Source organism: Syngnathus leptorhynchus, chromosome 7, assembly GCF_054491065.1.
Source record: "Syngnathus leptorhynchus isolate UIUO chromosome 7, UIUO_Slep, whole genome shotgun sequence".
Taxonomy (NCBI): domain Eukaryota; kingdom Metazoa; phylum Chordata; class Actinopteri; order Syngnathiformes; family Syngnathidae; genus Syngnathus; species Syngnathus leptorhynchus.
In genome coordinates this window covers 4,612,263-4,627,120 of record NC_141201.1, presented here as the reverse complement: position 1 = coordinate 4,627,120, position 14,858 = coordinate 4,612,263, and the positions used below count along the sequence as shown (strand labels likewise).

Sequence of the window (14,858 nt, the reverse complement as noted above, 5' to 3'; positions counted from 1 at the left end):
CTAACGCAGCGTGGTAGCCGTGCCGTCTGCTCCACCAATATTATGGACCAATTACATTCAGTAATGCAGTGTTGCCATGACAACGCCAGAGATGCTATGTTGCCTATTCCAGAGCCTTGCACATTGTTCACAGGTTAGCACATCTGGGTTCAAATCTGTGAATGGAAACAGTGAAGTTTGTACTTTGAGAGGCTCTCATTACTACTAATAAGGATTCTGCTGTAAAACGCACATTGAAATAAAAAAAAGTTGTCTGTAACAGCGACGCTTGAAATAAACGTCGAAAGCTCGCGTATAAAACTAACAAAAGACAAAAAAAGATATCTTCAATGTACTCAAAATTACTTTTAGTTCATTTTATCAATGAAAAATAAAGTTTGAGTTAGTTATTGAGGTCAAAGCCGGAATCAAACCTTGCACCTCTGAACTGAGGCGGACATGGGAACCAGTGCCCCACCCACCGTAAGGCATTATTGTTTTTATTTTATTTTGCAGACAAAAAAGTTAAACGTTAGTTCAGTACTTTTCAGTAATTATAAAAATGTTGGTGGAAAAAAATCTAGGGTAGACACTACCTATTTATTTATCTTTTTTATTATTTATTTATTTTGTATAATTATTATTATTTTAGCTCCACCGGTTCTTTTTTCTTTTATTTTATTAATTTATTTGTTTTGTTTTAATTATTATTATTATTTTAACCCCACAGCTATGACTAGCCTCATTTTCCTCCACACTAAAGCACTCAGTAGAGATTTGACACTTTTAATTATGATTATTATTTTAACCCCACAGCTATGACTAGCCTCATTGTCCTCCACACTAAAGCACACAGTAGAGATTTGACACTTGACCGAAATGCTATCGGAAGCAGATTGACAGACATCTCTCTTGGTTGGAGGTGTTGAGCGAGAGAGGTTAGGTGGGTTGCGTTTTAGTCCTTCCTCGCTCCCGCGCTCACTCGCTCTCAGCGAGTCCTTCTCATTGACTGGCTGCCCTTCATTGTGGGTGCAAGAGTGTATCAATATTCTTTGCGCTATCTTTTTTTTTTTACTCCATATTTATAGAGTATGTATATTTAAATACAGCAATCAAGAAAGAAGAACCAAACACTGTAAATGTGAAGAAAGCTTTCTCTGAATCTCTCATTTTCAACAATAGCTAAGGTAAGTCCATTTTATATGTTTTTTATTTTATGCATAAGATTCATTGTCAGTCAATAGCATTTCAGTTTTACTATGGCAATCGGAAATTTGATAATGAGGCACATTTTGATAAAAGTAGTATTTAAAAAAAAAAACCTGCACATATTAAGAGATTTCAGATTCACTTCATAAAACTACATTTTGCCTTCCTTGCATTGCTTTGTTTTCCCAGACAGTAAAACAGAAAATGTGAATTAATGTGTCATGCCTCATTTATCAGATATGAAGAACTTCACTGTTATATATTTGCATCACCATCACTCCTTCCCAAAAAATACATACATATATATATATTTTTTTTTCATGCATATATGTATACTAGGTGTGTATGTAGAAGCGTAAAAAAAAAAAAAAAAAGTCAGCGATGAAGAGCACTGCCAATGCTGTCAGGAGGATCGATGACTAACAAGTATCATTTCCTTTTAATGAGCCTATTGACTTAATTAATGCAATTGGTCACAGTGGAGAAGCCTCCTCCGCTTACCGATGCAGTCATCAATATACTTTTATGTTCCATATTTTGACACATATCAGCTGGTAAATAGAGAAATAAATACAATCATCGGGTATGGTATGAAGTTAATGTGTCATAGTCGTGACAATGTACCACGAGAAGCAGACGTCGCTCGGGCCATACGATAGCCACGTTGTTAGTCCTGCTGCTCGTGACTCTTTTCATGGCCCCCCGCCACGTACCCGCGGGCACCATCGAATGGCGCGGCGACAGAAGCGAGCAGCCTTGAACTGCTATTTGAAGAGAAAGATACGTTATTCATGTCCTTGGGGTGCTGCCTCTAAAAGCATTACAGGCAATGAAATGTCAATGCCCTCAGATGAACTCTCGGTGAAGAATCATTTTTGCACCTCTTCACTCTGTCTTTGGAATCTCGTTCATCACTTCTGCTACATTAAAAGGAACGTTAGTTTGAAATGTCACTCTGTCGTCCGTGTACTTTTTTGTTTCGGGGGGGTCACACCAGCTATGCTCAGTCACCTCCACTCTCTTGCATACTGACTGGATTTATGTTCTGCTTCTCCCCCCAGGCAAACATGGACACCCTCCTCAAAGAAAACTTTGATATGAGTGCCAACACCAGCCACCAAGGGAGACTGTCAGAGAACAAAAGTCAAGCCCTGAACCAAAGTGACCCGTTGGACATGTTTACTGGCATGGAGCTTCTGCTTCGTTTCAAACTTCTCTTCATGCCTCTCTACTGCTTGGTGGTGGTCATAGCTGGTGTGGGGAACTCCTTCCTTTTGTCTTGTATCCTGATGGATAAGAAACTCCATAACGCCACCAACTTTTTCATCGGTAACTTGGCCGCTGGAGACCTTCTGATGTGTCTGAGCTGTGTGCCGTTGACCATGTCCTATGCCTTCGACAGCCACGGCTGGGCTTTTGGGAGACTGCTTTGTCACTTGGTGCCACTGGTGCAATGCGCCACCGTGTTTGGGTCAGTGCTCTCCCTCACTGCCATCGCGGTCGACCGATATGTTGTGCTAGGTAAGGCCAGTTACTGGAAATCATCTCGTCAGGCTTGTCTTCTGGCTGCACAACCATCTTTTAATAAGCCACGCCCCCCCCTGAAGTGAAAGCCAGCCAATCACAAATTTGCGTTGTGGAGTTTTTGTTCTCTTAATTGTTCTTTTAAAAGGAGATAACACAATTTTAACTTCAATTTTTAACACCCGTTTTCAAAATACATCTGGTTCATGAAGTAAATTTGAAGCTTCGTTTTCCCTATCACTATAAAAATACAAGAACCAATCGCATATTGGCCATCCTTTCATTTAAAGATTTCTTTTTAAACCAGTGCCAATCCTGATATTTAGTGAATAAAATCATTAGTGAAAAAATTATAAAAAATGATTTATAAAGATATAGATAAAATAACTTTATTTTAACTTTAAAAAATATATATACTTTAATACAATAATTGGCATGCCCATGCTGATTGCTAAGCAACCAAAACAAGAAGTACCCTGGTGCATTTTTTTGTCATGTGTTGGTTTACAGCATTTTTCACATGAAGTTTATGGCTGCTGACCAATTGGTGATTTTTGTTTTGTTTTTACTTGATCTGTTTTTTGTTTCATTCAGCCCACCCAGTCCGCCGGAGGATCTCCTTGTGCGGTTGCAGTGCGGTGACATTAGGCGTGTGGCTTTTATCTCTGGCCTTGGCCGCTCCTCCTTCCTTCTACACACGTTATTTGGACCTCCGTCCCAGTGGCATCGACCTAGTCGTTTGCGAAGAATTCTGGCCGGAAAACGGAAACCTTCGACTGCTGTACTCCTGCTTCATCCTAATCGCCTCCTACATGATCCCCCTGTTGTCCGTGAGCATCTCGTACTGTGCCATCAGCATCAGTCTGAAGCGATACTCCGTGCCTGGGGAGCAGGCTAGCAGGAGGCAACACTGGAAGCAAAAGAGGAGGCGGACCTTCTCGTTACTGGTGGCTTCGGTGCTGGCCTTTGCTCTGTGTTGGCTGCCTTTGCAGGTGAGATCATAGGATTTCCATTAACCTATATGAATTGCCTTTTTTTTTTCCCGCCTACGCTTCATATAGCCGATTTAGAGACATATTATGGCTATCAAATCCAAAAACAGGATTAACTGTCCATTAAAAGGAAAGTCTTTCCTGTCAACGTTATTAGAGATGCTCATGGTGCAGATATTAAGTACACAATGAGCCATGCAATAGAGACCATCAGTAGAAATGGCAAGGCAGGCATATCTTCTTCAAGTGCAATTTGTGCCAAATGGGTTATGATAACCACTCAGGGGGGGCTCAAGAAACCAACAACTCCGATTTCCCCCAACTGCCGCTTTATATGGATTATCAGATTCCAATGCCACATATCATCCGATCTCATAAAATAAACATATTTGGGTTTCATTTGATAAAATCTGAATATTTAAGCTAGGTAAATGAAAAGAACCCTTTTTTTTTTTTTTTTTGCAGCTTTTTATGTTCTTTAATAATACAAAGAATAATGAACAGGTGGACTCTTTAGTAGTCTAACATGAATTGATCACATCATTTTCAGGTACTGAACCTGTTGTTGGACCTGGACCCAGACTGCGACATCATCGGCAAGCGCTACATTAACGTCTTGCAAGTGTGCTGTCATTTAGTGGCGATGAGCTCATCTTGCTACAACCCCTTCATCTACGCCTCGCTGCACAGCAAGGTACGCAAACACCTGAGGGGCTACCTGTGCCCCTGTCACAGACAAAGGATGGTGGAGAGATCCTTATCCAGGATCTGATTGTCATTTTACCAACCGGACCAATTTAGAATCAATCGCTAAGACATCATACCTTCTTGACTTTGTGGATTATTACTTGTATTCATTTCTATTACGCAAACTAATCATCACCAGGAATGAGCAAGCACGATTTGTTTGATGATAAATATGACCACACATGCCATGGACCTGATTTGACTTTGTGGATTATTTCCCCGATGTGTGGGATAGGTTCCAGTGATACGATAGCCAAAATGGATGGATTGACAGCTCTGAGTGAGCAGGTCTTGGGTCCGGATTTGAATTTTGGAAACGTGCCCGGACCAAACTACAGGCTACAGCTCACCCGCGATGCAAAATGAGAACAAACATTATAGGCAGGCTAGTGATGAACGAATGTAGTAATTATTTCCAGTCTTTATGTTTATTTCTATTATGAGAAATGGCTGCGGGCAAAAATAACAGGAGAGGAGGGGGAAACTGGCATAAATGATGGTATCTAACATAATTAGTGCTTTGTTTACTTCAAGCTGGGTAGCACATTGAGAGATGGGTAACATTGTGACTTGAATTTTAATTATGTTTGTGTCATCAAAAGCATTTCATACCAAAGTCAAACCACCCCTGTTCAAATGTTTAATTCTGTGATCGGAAAAATGAAGAATGGAATATTATATATATTATAATATCAAGATATATCATATATAGTATTACATATATATATATATGTAATATGTCTTGTCACCGTGGGATAGTAGGAAACAAAATTTCGATCTCTTTGTGTGTCTTGCCGTGAAGAAATTGACAATAAAGCAAACTTTGACTTTGACTTATTTACCTGGCATTTCAATAGGGGTGTGTAGACTTTTTATATCCAATTAAAGTCTTCATTATGTCTGCTGCACAATTACACCGCATCGGAAGTCACGACACATCATGTCAAGCGGGCCCCACCTTGGATGACCGCAGGCGTGAATTTCAGCTCTGCATCGGGGGCAGTCAAAGTTGCTCGGTTGCCAGTTGCCTGGCAGCCGGGCCGCAGTTCTTATTCTCGCTAAGTGAACCTTGAGACTGCATTTAGTGCTTCACATATTAGATTTGCTTGTCGTGTTGTTTCGCAGAGGATCTGCCTTAACATTTGTTTCTCACATTGAAGGTTCTTTTGCAGACTGTTGATTGTATGCTCAAGTTTGGAACAGTCTTGGATTATTATATTGAATATATTTACATTTCTTTTTTCATTCATCTCAATCTTATTGTAAAAAAAGGAGAAGAAGAATCAAACATTAAATTAAACCATTTTACACATACACGTGTCAAATATATATATTTTCAATTGAATAATTCCTTCATTAATGATAAATATTACAATGGAAAAGAAAAATTACATCTACACAGTTCATGTATGTGTATTAGAAATAGCTATTTTATTTTCTTATTTATTAATTCATCACTGAAATAATGTATTTATTGTGAATAAAAAACAATCAGTACATGTAACCATTTTACATCTGTCATTCTGTTACATTCATCGTAATTATTAAAATGGAAATGAGCATGTTTTTTTTAAATCACTATTTTATATAGGCATTTTAAGTATTTATTTTTAATCCCAGAATTACATGGCCTTTCTGTCTAATTTGGGTTGACTGTGTAATTGTAACATACCTTTAAGTAAAAAATCAAATTAAAAAAATGTACATTTAACAGCATCATTCCAGACTGCATATTAATTACTCTAATGTATGAATCTACTCACGTTTATTTTTAGAACACTTTAAAATCAACTGCAGCTCTCACAAAGTCTGACTCATCCACAGTCATCATTATCAACTCATGTGGGAAAATTTGTACATATAAACTTGTTGAGTATTTCATCAGGCTTGCTTTTGTACAAAGAATTTATATTTTTTCACAGAAGCATAATTATGTGTTACGGAGTCAATCATTCCTATACAAATGTTCACATGCTGTAAATCTGTTGTATATGCAATAACGGTTTTAGACTTAGTTTGGTAAAGTATTTACAGTATACAGAATATTAATCTTGACACTTTCAAATGTTTCAAAAGTGGACTCAAAATTTACTGTATAAAGTCAGTGGTCACTTGTTTTTACAATGTACTCATAGCACTTATTATTCTACTCTAAAGGTGGATGAAAAAAATATGAATGATTGAAATTAATCAGTGTCAATAGAGCCTCAATATTTCAATATATGAAAAATACAGTTGTGGCATTATTAAAGTGCTAATTTCTCATTTTTCTCAAATTGTTATGACAGAACTGTACATAATTTTTTACTAGCATTAAAGTTGTTGGTATGTTGCATTCTTTTGATTCATAGACACATTACAGTACTGATATATTATTGTGTGTAAAAGTACGATCAAATAAATGCGCCATCTTCACAAAGTTGTATGTTCTTATTGTGTCACTAAAATATGACATCATTCCAAAAAATAAAAATAAAAATACTGATCAGTTAAATGTGTTTACCCTGCGGGCTATGCTTGATTCCATCAAAAGTCTCAAAACACAGTTCAAATTTCCAATGGTCACAGAAGAAGTCTAGTCTCAGAATAGTTTATCAATAAAATACTTTTAGCCCCACCCTGCATTATGACTCAGTATTTATTGATGGAGTCGTATTACCACATTCAAAGGCAAAACAGTTTTTATGGATCTATAAGGAAGATAGGTGAAGATAGGGAGTTTTTTGAGGGGGTAATTGATTTTTTTTTTCCTGAATCCTTAAAGTCAATACTAATCTTCATATGTAACTTATGCTACAAGAATTATTAGAAAATGAAAAACATCAACACAGGCTGATTATATTGTACTTACAGGAGTTGACCTTCCCAATGCAAACCAAATCCTTCATTTTCATCATCTTTTTGAGTTGATAATTAGGAAGAAATAAGCTAGCATGTCTGCGTGTGTCCTGAGCTCACCTAGCGATTGTGCCTTTGCTCACCTGTGCCTGGTCATCCCTGATTATATCAAATGTTCTTACCTTTCCTCACTAGGTTGACCACCACCCATGTACTGAATTCAACCAAATATGACTTTTTTTTTAACTGAAATAATTGATGACTGATTCATGTTACGGTTTTAGTCATAAGAACATGTTCGAATAGATAACCACAGGCGGCGCTAGATGGGGGCTGCGAGGGGCACTCCTCCCCACCCACACACCGATATATGTTTGAACCCCCACTAATGCCAGGCCAGATGTTTGACTACGATTATTTATTATTTTTTAATATTTCCACACATCCCCCCATAGGGAACATATAATGAATGTTTGTCAGAATTTTCTAAAAAACTTGGGGTGTTTGTGAGAAAAATATATTTTTGTTTAGCAGTATCTATATACTTGTACCCCCACGCAGCCCTGCCAGTGACCAGAAAAGGTCATGTTTAAATATTATGTATGTTAGGGAAGACCAATTTGACGACTATTTTCAGGATTAAAACCTGTTTGTTCAAATATTATTATATTTATTTTTAAAAAAAAAAGGGGGGGGGAATTGGTAACAAAATGTTTGCTCACCATTTTTGAAAGTGAAACAATTTGCAATTTTGGTATTTTAGCAAGGAGCATGAAGTCAGTTCACATAATTTGCTTTTGTGGGTCACACCAAATGATGTGGTGAGCTGGATGTGGCCCTCAAGCCTTGGGTTTGACACCTGTGTTGGGTTTGTCCCTTTTGGAGCCAGTGCTATAGTTGTTTTTGTTTGTTCTTCTTAATCACAATTCGGGTTCCAGGAGCTTTAACGGTGCAATTGTCAGTATTCCATTTCCAGATCCAGAGGGCATGCGAAGAATCCCTTTGATGGATAACAGCTTCGTAAAATAGTTTTGTGTGAGATCCTGGATCTTATCAGCCTCCTCATCTAAACTGAGCAGGGAGGATGCAAGGGGACTGAACAAATATGGCAATGTGTCACTTCCAAAGGATCCGATCATCTTATCCTGGAGAAGAACAGCAAAGAGAACGTTCATATTATTTGATTATTCAACTTTGCCGCGTTTCGTTTGGAAACAGTGCACTTGTTCATTTGTGTTCTTTTCCGCCTTTGGCAGCACACTTTGACGTCCTCTCGAATTCCGTTGCTGACCAGCATGTAGAGCACGGGGTCCACCACGCAGTTCAGGCTGGACAGGGCTAGCGTGCACGAGAAGGCAAAGTGCATCTTCTGCTCAAACTCGCAGTAGCTGTTGTAGGGCCTGGTGTAGAAGATCAGCGAGCGCGTGAGGAGCAGGATGTGATACGGCGCGAAGCAAACTGAGAAGATCCCAATCACCCCGAAGGACAGCAGGCGAACCTTCCGCTTGACCTGGGCGTTCAGGCCGGGACTCTGGCCCACCGTAGCCAGCACCCTCCAGTAGCTGATGGCCAGCACCAGTAGGGGGAGCAAAAAGCCGATGCCCACGCGGAGCAGGTTGAACAACACCACGGGTCTCTCCATAGGGTAGGTCTCGTAACAGCGGTCGTCCCGTCCGTCGTGTGCGTCGGGGAGGTTGTCGTTGAACAGCACCATGACGTGTAGCAACGTGACGGTGGCGTAGACGCAGACGCACTGCGCCCAGGCGTAGCACGACGTCCGGTGTGTTTTGGAACGCAGTGGGAACGTGACCACCAGGCAGCGGTCCACAGAGATGCAGCACAGCAGGTAGATGCTGATGTACATGTTGGAGTAGTAGAAGAACCCGGCCACGCTGCACGACATAACGCCCAGCTTCCATTGGTGGTTCTGGTGATAGTAGTTGATCCAGAGGGGCATGGTGAAGATGAAAAGCATATCGGAGAGCGACAGGCTGAGCAAGAAGATCCCCAGGACGTTTTGCCGGCGCACTTGTTGCAAAATGGGGCCCAGGGTGAGAATGTTGAAGCTCAAGCCCAAGATGAAGGCCAGGATGTAGACGCTCATCAGGAGGTCACTAATGACGCTGTCCCCGATCTTAACGCACACCGCTGTCAGGTTTTGCTCACTGCTCTTGTTCATTGCTGCTGGGATAAATAAAAAACAAGAAAAATAAATACACAAATAAAATGACAGTGAGGAGGCCAAACAACGATTCATTGATTTGCATACTAATTTATTTATTTCGTCCTGATAATCTCCATATTATTTTTCCAACTTCTAGTTTCTGGGCTGACTCCTAGTCTGTTCATTGAGAAGAACATTGACTTGAAGGCTGACTAATCTTCCTAATGCTCATTTACATGAAGTCCCTGAAAGAGATTGCCGCTTCAGTAAATAGGTATTGCGAACCGGTGTGATCGTGCAAGACGTAGGCTTGTTTGAGCAAAGCACATTACGGACGCACTAAATGAATCAATCACTGATTTGAGTCACTGATGAACACGAGAGATGCACGGCCAGAGAATCATGAAGCTTTTATGCAAACTCTACTCAAATGTTAATTTGTGCCACTTCCTGGGCAAAATATTCTAAAGAAGACAAGAATTACAAAGTGAAAGCCGTCTGCAAGCATAACTAAATAGCACCGGCACATTGATTCTTCCTGGTCTCAATATTAGGCACAGACCCAAACCATGGCGCCTTAAGATACAAGTTTGATTCATTCCTAAACACACACATCACTTGTATTTATAATGATCAATCATTTTCTCCATGTTGAAATTATATCTATAATACGACTATCGTTAGATTGTAAGCTAACAGACTAAAGTGATATCCTTGTTTTAAATACAAATTGACAGTCAATTTAAATTCTGAGTGACAAGAAATAGCTTGAAGCTTTTTCAAAAATATTTTATGTATTTTGTTAATATTTAATATATTTTTTTACATTTATTCATATGTATTAATAATGTATATTATGAATAGTCCATTTGAGACGAGAGCAGTTGCAAGTCGCAGATGATCTATGTTACATTCGGGCCACAATCTCCTCGTGTAACCATTTTGTATCGTTCGTACTTGTGCGTCACCGCTCACTTCCTAGTTCTCAACCAATCACAAGCCACTCCCTCATCCTAACGCGCAAATGGATCCTATAAATGCGCCCGCAAACCATCACGTCAGTTACAACGTTACTATTTTTAATTGATTTCTATTATTTGACTGTTAATATTCATCGTGATATGGGTTATTAAGGTTGCTATTTTTTTTTAGGTGAAGATGTCCAAGTTAAACATAGATCTTAACATTTCTCTGTATTGAATTATCTACGCCTGCTCGAGATGTGTTCTTAGAGCCAGGAAGCGCCTAATGCCATTAAGGGCCACGCCAGAGATGCTCTGTCCAATCCAAACTCAATAACGGAGAAGCCATTTGAGTCAGGCCATCTTCCAGCAAATGCAAAGAGAAACCCTTGACTGTGCGCGCGCGCGCGTGTGCGCGTGTGCGTGAGTGCGTAGAGGCGCGCAGCCAAAACCTTTCATATAAGATGAGTAAGTGGCTGGAAAGTTTTGCAGACAAATGATGTCTAAAATTATTCTGTGTTCTCATCCTTTCTGGTTGCCCTTTTTCAAGAGGGCGGGGGCATTTTGTGTAAGAACATATTTCCTTTTCTGGCCAGGGACATATTTAAAGTTTTGTTAGTGTGGAATGGTGTTTGTAAACTTTTTAGTACATTTAAGGCAGGCTAGTTCTGCTTTTTCAAACTACTGGCCAAGCTTCGCTTGACTTCTTGTGCATATGAGCCAACTATGTGTTTGTTCATGTTGTAAACGCAAGTAAGGCAGTTTGTTATTTCTAAGACCTGAAAAGCCTGCAATTTCCATCGCTTGGACATACATTTAAATTAACATGTGTGACATTTGTGTGTCAACAATGAACAACTGCATTACGGTAAAGACAAAGGTTTATGTTGGAAACACACAAATGTACTTGGAGCCACATTCAAAAGAAACAAAAATGACAAGAATCAAGTCGTACGGAAAATAAACAATATTTTTTCACTTGGTAAAAGTTACAATATTACACAAAATTATAATCTTATGAAAATAAAGTCAGCATGGGTTAAGGAAAACTTTGTGAATCCTGAGAATTGGAGTTCGGGACATTACTAAGGCAGAGAAAAAAAAAAGCTATAATGTGATGAAAATAGTCATAGTGTTTAAAAAAATAATAATTTCATAGGAATAGTTATTAAAAAAATTAATTGTAATGTCAGAATAAAACCAGAGCCTTCAGAGTACACGAGTTGCATTATTATGCACAGCAAATGTAAACATAAAATAAAATCTTAATGTTTCAAGAAATTATTCTTATTGCTTCATGAATACAAATTGAGAAAAATTCACAATACATTCCAAATATTACAATTTGATGAAAAAAAAGAATCAAGGGCCGACTCGATGACCTTCAGTGCTTACCTGCTGATGTTTATCCGTCCACACGTCTTCACTGTAAAGTCCTGAGGAGTGAAAAGTCAAGTCCAAGGGGGTGTGCACGCACAAGAGTCGAAAGAAGTTCCAAGTTGTTGCCACAAACATCCCTCATGGCGATTGGGATCTGCGCTTCATAAGCTCTTGGCTCTCATCTCTTAAAGGAAGATGCTTTGAAATGTCAGCGAAGAGTGTGTAGAGGTGGGAGTGCTAAAATATGGGACGGCCCCGGTCTGCTTCTTTGCAAACGTGTATCGAGGAGGAAATACTCTTTGGGGTTGTTGTGGTGGGGGCGGGGGCGGCGTGATGATACCAGACTGCAACAGATGTGAGCCACATTTAACTTGGCGAACGAGATGTGACATGTGATCACACTTTGTGTTTCTTCATACTGATGGCTTCTTCTTGTTAACTTAACAACATTAGGATCACTTCTACTTTCACACTGATTTTTTTTTTTTTTTTCTTTTATCTTAACGCCGGGCGGGTCTAGTTCTGACGTATGACTCACTTCAGCAAGGGTTCAAGGTGAGTATACTAAAAGTGGTTCATAAATCAGTCAGCAAAAAATGGAAAATCTTCTGTCCTTTCCACAACCCCTTAGTAATAAAATCCATATGTGGAAAATGTGATTATTATATTGGATCAAAGTATTTTCTATTTAATTTCTAATGTATATTTTCCACCTTTCAATCAACCATTTGATATCCTTACATTTAATATTATATTATCCTATGTAATATCATATTAATCTGAATATTTTGGTGTATAACAGATTTTTGTGTGTCAGGTGGGAACCTGCCTTGTGTATTCACAACTGCCATGGATGTTTACTCGACACTTTTGCGGATCAACTGCAGACTTACAGGCCTACTGTGTTCTTATAAACAAGACAAAACTAAAAAATTAGTTCTGGTATGGCTAGCCAGCTTTGTAGTTGTGCTTTATACAGTTATTTAAAAAATCTGCATTAGAAATAAAGCTTTATCATCACTTGCCTTTTCTTTCCTTAGTAGCTTATTAAATGAGAAAAAAATCCACATTCTGAGATTTTTTTTATTAAAATGTATTATAATAAACATTTTTTTATTTTTTTTTATGTCACACTTTTTTTGAAAAGGCAAAAAAGTGAGACTTTGTTTTTAGAAAAGCCAAAATAATAATGAGGACATAACTGCATGACAAATGAGCCAATCTAATAAAAGAGGTTATTTATGTGCTATAAACTCTTGCTGATTGTTGCAAGCAAACCACAGTGGGCTGATTGCTCATTTTAAATACACAATGCAAAAAAAAATAAAAAAAAATATATATATATATATATATATTTCCACAAAGCGGTATTCAAGTTCATGAGGGCGATGTGGGTATTTTTAAAATGACCTTGCTTGATTGATGATTCACTTTTATTTACCCCCTGGTGTTCAAACAGGCTCCTGCTTTTTAGTCTTTTTAACCTAATTACATTTTGTACCATTTTCTGAAGGGCATTAGGGCATGAGCAATAATTATTCTTGGAGGAGTCGATTTATCACTTGTTAAATAACATAAAACACAAATGAGCGTACAAATATTACAATACACCACCATATTGATAAGAAAACCATGTCGATTGTCAAGCAATCATGAGAAATCCATTGCTGGTTAGTTGGTTTATTTTAATTAATTTAACTAATTCCATTGAATTAATTAATTTAATTAACAACTCTGGTTTTTTAGATGGCCAAAATAAATCAATAATCCATCAAGCATCAAATGACAGCTGTTGCTTTCTGTAGGTGTAAAAAGCAGGATCACACAGCAAAAATTTGGTGCTGAATTCTAGCTCGTGAAAAAAAAAAAAAGTAGGATCACACAGCCAAAATAATGTGCTGCATTTTAGTTGGTGAAAAAAAAAAAAAGTACTTTGATGTTACAGACTTGAACTGAAGACCTCTACTTCAATCAATCTCTTACATTAAGATTTTGAGGGTGGCAGTGCTTTATGGTATTGTAGGAAAGGTTTGTGGCAGTCTGTCTGAAGCAGTAGCTTTTTTTTTTTTTTTCTTCTCTCCTTGACTCAGAGAGTGTGTGTGCCTTGAACCACTTTGAAAACTCATTAGGGTTGAGTGCAGGAACAAAGTCAGCAGCTGCCAGCCGCAATCTTTTAGTGTTTTTAATGGCAGGAAATGGCTCCAAGGGTACAATGATTGAAGAAGAAACAGTGATTAATTTCTGATCATGCCATACAATTATGGAATCTACTTTTATACAATGATTTATTTTGCCCCCCCCCCCCCCCTATTGAATAGTTTCACAGGGGACGCAATCCAAAATTGGGAGTTTCCCAGTTATTCGCTTATTATGACTGCCATGAATTATTTGTGAGTTTAGGAGCTTTATATGGCACTATTGTGGTCATGGTTTTGCACACGGAGATCTGCGTGGAGATAGTTCAAAATTTCACTTTCATGACATGAGATATTGAAGGAAGTGACCTTTACGGTGTTTTCTTTGAGAAAGTTTCAGGTTTGCAGTAAATGAGCGAGCGGTTAAAAGCTGTGTATGAGACGGCACGAACAAAGGAAACTGAAAGTCGCGCATAACGGCAACACACTGTCGCACGCTAGCAAGTATAACGTACTATACTTGCCAGCGTGCGACACGACATGAGTTTGACGTTTATTCCAGCCATTATGACTCACTATTGCAGACATATGTTAATGTTTGAAGAGAATGAGTTTAGACTGATTCATAAAGTGTCAGGTGAAATCAACTAGTGTGGCAGAATGAGTTTCATGATTTTAAGAAGCACAGACACAAAAGCAGATTTGTCATTTGGGTCTTTAGATGGAAAAATTTGGGGGAAACCTTGCCGTAACGCAGACAGCGTGAGTCACTTCCTCAGAACGTCTTCTTACGCACACCGGTGGGAGAGGACTGAAAATCTTGATTCATTATTGGTTACTGAAATTAGCCTTAGACATTTTAGTTTGATTCATGCTTTTTTTTTTTTTAAATGTCCATAAAAATGCAGAAATCTAAACACTTAAAGAC

At 38.5% G+C, this 14,858-nt stretch overlaps 2 protein-coding genes across 2 annotated transcripts; one reads left to right on the top strand and one right to left on the bottom strand.

The window, feature by feature from the left end:
• Positions 1 to 2,255: 2,255 nt before the first annotated feature.
• LOC147054291 (prolactin-releasing peptide receptor) lies at positions 2,256 to 4,812 on the top strand. Its single transcript, XM_085915868.1, has 3 exons — positions 2,256 to 2,709; positions 3,307 to 3,704; positions 4,255 to 4,812. The coding sequence occupies exons 1-3, from the start codon at positions 2,256 to 2,258 to the stop codon at positions 4,474 to 4,476; spliced, it is 1,074 nt and encodes a 357-aa protein (XP_085771994.1). The 3' UTR covers positions 4,477 to 4,812.
• Positions 4,813 to 5,773: 961 nt separating this feature from the next.
• gpr184 (G protein-coupled receptor 184) lies at positions 5,774 to 12,102 on the bottom strand. Its single transcript, XM_085915869.1, has 2 exons — positions 11,811 to 12,102; positions 5,774 to 9,473 (listed from the first exon to the last, which is right to left on the bottom strand). Exon 2 carries the CDS (start codon positions 9,466 to 9,468, stop codon positions 8,461 to 8,463), a length of 1,008 nt encoding a protein of 335 aa, XP_085771995.1. The 5' UTR covers positions 9,469 to 9,473; positions 11,811 to 12,102; the 3' UTR covers positions 5,774 to 8,460.
• Positions 12,103 to 14,858: the final 2,756 nt, after the last annotated feature.